Raw genomic sequence first — 6,121 nt, 5'->3', positions numbered from 1 at the left:
AAACGGCATCCCTAATAAAATGGCAACATTACATAAAAGTGATTTTATCAAACTGAATGCAGCCAATCACATGCTAACATTATACTTACTAAGTCGTAGACTTATATTTATATCTTTTCCACCTATAAAATATGTGTTGTTTTATAGTTGGAACTACTTTTAGGTGTTGGAATCAAGATGGACCTCAAAGCAAATACGGTCGTTTTACGTAGTGACATCGATCTGATTATGCTTGAGGACTGAATGCAGGATTTTGAAAGTCGCTCATGGTAATTAGTACCTTTTGATAATGTTGTAGATTTAGCATTTGAAGATCGATTGTGTATTAAAGTTTAGTTTTGATCTTCTATTCGAGATAACTTTGTTGTGGCAACTGTTGTGATTAGTGACTCTTCTGGGAATGTCATCCTTGCTGTTATGCAAAGGCTCTCCTCCACTGATGTGTTTATAGGTGAAACTTCTGCATCCCTCACTAAGCTGGCAGATTCTACAGGTGCTGAAAATTTTTCTGCTTGAAGGGAATGCTCTTCTGGTGATTATAGCTGTTAACCAGCCCCACCTATTTTCTTCTTGGCAGGTTGCGTCTTTTATTTCTGATATTATACTTGATCTCTCTTCCTTTAAAAGTTGGAATACTTCGAAAGCTTTTAGATATACCAATTATTGTGCACATGTTTTAACTAAATGAGTCGCTACCCACCTCGTGTTCGTTAGCACTCTCACAAGATCTTCATTCTCTTTTCCATCAAGATTAAGAATATGAAAGATCCTCCCCTGCAGCCTTTTTCCTCTTCAATTAGGGGAAAAAAAAAATTAGGACAACTTATTTTCACTTCACCACCTGTGTAAATTGTAAGGGTAGAGCATCATCATCTACAATCGCTATTATAGTAGATAGCTTGTTAACGGGGATCGTTCTAGTTCACATTTGTCATATATTTACTCGTGAGCGGCGCCGGGAAAGTATAGGATCTAATTAGCAACAATTTTCCTTCTAAGCATATCTACTCAATTATAATGTCGCAAAATGTTTTCATCACAGCCTCCGTTTCTTTTTCATTTCTGGGTAAAGTTCACTAAAGATTGATTTATGAAATGGTACAGGGGAAAGTATAGGGAAAGAGGAAAAATAAAGAAAAAAAGGAAGTGGACATTCTAAACGTTAGATTGCCAAAAATATACTGCTCCCTGTTCTTGAAGAGAGATAATAAATTAAGCAGCAACTTGCTCCTTGGCAACAAGCTGATCCTGGATGTATTGAGGGACAACATCAAACTTGGCTAATTGCATGGTGTAGGATGCACGACCTTTTGTCATGCCTCGGAGTGTGCTAACGTATTGGAACATCTCTGCCAGAGGGACCAGCGCATCGACCACCTGCAATCATTCCAAACCACCAGTGAGAAGGATGTTGGGATCCCAAAAGCAAAACAAACAAGTTGGTACATGATCAAGTGCCGATCAGCTTTCTTTTTCTTGTTTTAAAGCATTCTTTTAAAATTAAATGACATATCATGACGATCATTCCATAACATGAAGGCAATGACCATCCAAAATGCAGCCAGGGTTGAATGAAAGATATTATGCAGTTTGTAAGAGACCTTTCAAAATATGTCTATAAGCTAAGAGGTCATCAGGCGTACCTTGAGACCACCAGGTTTGTCACTAAAGCTGTTGATCTGACCTCTCCTTGAGTTTAGATCACCAATCACATCCCCTAAATGTTCTTCAGGCGTGACAACTTCAACTTTCATTATAGGTTCAAGCATCTTTGGGCCAGCCTTCCTCATCCCTTCACGAAAAGCTCCTCTGGCTGCCAGCTGGAATGCCAGGACACTTGAATCGACATCATGGTAAGAACCATCTACTAGGGCAGCACGTACATCAACTACAGGAAAGCCTGCAAGCACACCATTACTCATACACTCCTCCAATCCTTTCATCACTCCCGGAATGTATTCTCTGGGCACTGCACCTCCCTTGATTTCACTCTTGAATTCATATCCACTACCTGGTTCCATAGGTTCAAACCTTACAGTTATGTCAGCAAACTGACCTTGTCCACCGGACTGTTTCTTGTGAATATACTTCACTTCAGAGACTCTAGAAATGCTTTCTCGGTAGTTTACTTGGGGAGCACCAACGTTAGCTTCCACCTATGTGCAACAAGCAACTGAGTTAGGACAAAACGAATTAACAACACAACCAAGAATTTTGTTCTTTGCATATTCAAAAACAAGAATTAATATTATCTCTAATGTCAAAGCTGTCAAAGAAAAAGGATCCTGATCATATCAAGTAGCTGGGTAGAGGTTGCTGATAAAGAAAAAGTGTTTGCTGATCACACAATTGATCAAGTGTTTGCTGATCACATGATCAGACTATGGATATTAACTTGCATTCTTCCCTTGCTCCCTCACTCCTTCCCTCTCCTCTAATGGTAATGAATAACAATCCAAACTTGACAAAATGCTTTTATAACAAATGAAAAAGTAACATAATGTGATACCCCAGATTGGATTGAATTGGATTGTGAAGGCATTGTGTAGGCATGTGCTACGTCCTACGTAGCTTGTGTACTACATGGCTTATAGAAGTGATCACGGAAAACCCCAAAAGTGACTAGTCTTTTGGGGTATGCACAAATGTGACTACCGCATCTTCAGCAGTGACACATAATGCATAGGTATTCGTACATACCATTATCCACAAAACTTTTTGTTAAAGCATATACATTATATGGGGGTTTGTGAATGTGCGTGTTGCTTAAAGTAATATCCCACCTAGACATCTTAAGAGGTGTACATGACAAAATTTCGAGCCTGAGTATAAGTAACATATGAAATTGAAAATCAAACACATGGAGCCCCAGATATAAACCTTATACTCCCTCTTGAGCCGATCCACAATGATCTCAAGGTGCAATTCCCCCATTCCTTCAATTACAGTCTGGTTGATCTCTTCATCCCGTGAGAAGTGGAAAGAAGGGTCTTCTTGAGCAAGTTTGATCAATCCTGTTGCCATCTTATCAATATCAGCTTTAGTTTTGGGTTCAATCGCAACCTTAATCACAGGATCAGGGAAGTCCATCCGTTCAAGCACAATGGGGTTCTCAGGATCACACAATGTTTCACCTGTAATGGTATCTTTTAGACCAGCAAGAGCAATTATGTCACCCGTTAAAGCTACCTTAACGTCCTCTCTACTGTTTGCATGCATTTCTAGAAGTCTACCAATCCTCTCTTTTTTTCCTTTGTTTGCATTTAGTACATAGGACCCTGCCGTCAGCCTCCCTGAATACACTCTCACAAATGTAAGGGATCCCACAAATGAATCGCTCATGATCTTGAAAGCAAGTCCGGAAAATGGTTCATCATCACTTGCAGGCCTTTCAATTGTCACTTCTGGGTTTTCTGGGTCAGTCCCCTTCATTGCTGGCACGTCAAGTGGAGAAGGCAAATAATCAACCACAGCGTCAAGCAATGGTTGAACTCCCTTATTTTTAAAAGCTGAGCCACATAATACTGGGACAAAACTGAGCGAGATGGTTCCTTTCCTTATTAATTTCTTAATGGTTTCCTCATCAGGCTCAACTCCTTCTAGGTAGCTCTCCATAGCTTGATCATCTAACTCAACTACGGTTTCTATCATCTGTGACCGATACTCTTGTGCCAGCTCCTGAAGATCTGCTGGAATATTCTCATACACAAATTTAGCACCCAACTCTTCCCCTGACCAAATTATAGCTTTCATCTTCACAAGATCAACAACTCCCTTAAAATTATCTTCAGAACCAATTGGTATTTGAATCACCAGAGGTTTAGCACCCAAATTTGTCACTATCATGTCTCTTGTCCGGAAAAAGTTTGCTCCAAGTCGATCCATCTTATTGACAAAGCATATTCTTGGTACCCCATATCTATCAGCTTGTCTCCACACAGTTTCAGATTGTGGTTCCACACCAGCAACGCTATCAAACAAGCATATAGTGCCATCCAATACCCTGAGAGCCCGCTCCACTTCAAGGGTGAAGTCGACATGGCCAGGAGTATCAATAATGTTAATCCGGTGTTTGTTCCAAAATGTGGTAGTTGCAGCAGATGTTATGGTAATCCCTCTTTCTTGTTCTTGCTCCATCCAATCCATTGTAGCCGTCCCTTCATGTACCTCCCCTATTTTATAGTTTCTTCCTGTATAGTAAAGAACCCGTTCAGTAGTAGTAGTTTTTCCTGCATCTATGTGAGCCATAATTCCAATATTGCGATAATCCTTCAATGGTACTGTTCGCTTTGTCTCTGGAAAAAAGACAAAAGAAATCCATCTTTGCTGTGTTAGCTTACACACAGAAACTTGCACAAAGTATGAACAGCTTTCTAAATTATGTAAATACAAAAATTAGCATGCCAAATCTAATTTAGGTGTCTTAATTTATGGAAATGACCTGAATAATCTGATGATGAACTGAAGGAAATTTGGCTTTTGCCAGGGTAGGCCATAATACAATCAATGAAACAAGCAAGGATGCTTATCATTTACCTCATTACCATGTACAGAAATGTTTTTAAATACATAGCAAAGGACATTTTTGGATTTTCTTGAGACTTAAACTGTGTCTTTTGGTGCTAAATGTCGGCATCACCAATAGCAATGACCAGGCTTCCTCAAACATTTCACTTAACCCATCTTTATACGAAGAACTTTCAAAAGATTGAAGAGCAGGGAAACTAACATTTTGTATAATATACATGCACAGGCACACAAACTAGTTAGTAACTACATAGCATGATTATTTTGCCGAACAATATACATCAATTTGAACATAACTATAAAGTTACAAAAGAGGCAGCCAGTGTCATTTTGTAATGTCATAAAAAAACAATATCATATCCATAGAGTTTAAATTTTCTCTTGAAGACGACAATGTGCAAACATGGTTCTTCACTAACAATACCAATTACGATGCTTTGTTTGTCAAAGCTGCATGGGTTTTAATCGTGCTATGTAAGCACAATAAATAAGCAAGAATGATGGGCAATGATCGATGAATTTCCCAAGTTCTTCGAGGGTACAAAATCAAAGCTTTTGGCAAGCATACGAGGTCATTCAGAGAACTTTAACATATATATTGTCATAATATGCTTATTCAAGAGGCCCTTTAGACACCCTAGGAGGATAAAAGAGTTCTATTATGTTCATGTGTAGCAACTTGAAGGAGCTAAATGGTCCTATTCCAGTGACGTTTAACAATTAGAGGCTAAATATCAGAATTTTTGAAAGTGACATCAGTTGAAATACATTCCAAAAGATCAATTTCTTTGTCTTACAAATACTTTGGACCCAAATGGATTCATTCATCACCACATAACATCCTAATACCTTGAGAAACCTGACTAAACCACGATCTATTAGGACCAGTTTGCCAAACTAATATTGGAAACTGACTGTGAGCGTTCATTGAACTTGGAAGCAACTATAAAATACGTAAAGTAATCAAACAAATAATTATTTAACTCACATTTGGAAATTCAAATTACATAGGTTCATCAAAAAATTTGTACATTAAAGAGAGGACAGAGTAGGACAAAAAAAAAAAATGAAATCTCCTTCCTTAAATCAAAATTCAATTTGATTCGCTTCAAGCAGGAAGCAAATGAAGCCGAACATAAATTAAAATCTACAAGTAATTCAATAAATGTATTGCCTATAAATTTCACAAAATTAACAAAAAAAAAAAAAAGGATAAAAGGGCACACGAAAATCATTTTAAAGAATCAAACTTCAACCACTATACTAGTAATAGAAACCAAGACCAAGAGAGGCAGAGACAGACCGTCAGAGGCCATGGCGAAGACAGAGAAATTTCCTCTGCTCTGAGAAGTGGAGCGCTTGGAAGATACTGAGCTGAGGCGCCCAGAGCCAAGGAACTCGGAAGAAGAAGAAGAGTGTGGTCGTCGAGGACGAAGACCCAGAAAGCGAGCTGGGGAGAGAGGGATGGCAGGCCTTCTCTGAGACCCATTGATACTGAAATTGCACACCGACGAAGCTGACACTCTCACTGTCTCTGCCGCCATTTTTTTTCCTTTTTGGGGCTCTCTCTGTCTCTCTGTATCTCACACTTCCC

The 6,121-nt window shown here is 38.9% G+C and overlaps 1 protein-coding gene across 1 annotated transcript; it reads right to left on the bottom strand.

Annotated features, from left to right (window-relative positions):
• Window positions 1-976: 976 nt before the first annotated feature.
• LOC133854148 (elongation factor G-2, chloroplastic) lies at window positions 977-6,121 on the bottom strand. Its single transcript, XM_062290207.1, has 4 exons — window positions 5,831-6,121; window positions 2,881-4,295; window positions 1,644-2,156; window positions 977-1,377 (listed from the first exon to the last, which is right to left on the bottom strand). The coding sequence occupies exons 1-4, from the start codon at window positions 6,069-6,071 to the stop codon at window positions 1,213-1,215; spliced, it is 2,334 nt and encodes a 777-aa protein (XP_062146191.1). The 5' UTR covers window positions 6,072-6,121; the 3' UTR covers window positions 977-1,212.

The sequence above is a fragment of the Alnus glutinosa genome, chromosome 13 (assembly GCF_958979055.1).
Source record: "Alnus glutinosa chromosome 13, dhAlnGlut1.1, whole genome shotgun sequence".
NCBI classification, from domain to species: Eukaryota; Viridiplantae; Streptophyta; class Magnoliopsida; order Fagales; family Betulaceae; genus Alnus; species Alnus glutinosa.
The sequence above is the reverse complement of the archived record's forward strand: the minus strand, read 5'-3'. Positions and strand labels throughout refer to the sequence as shown.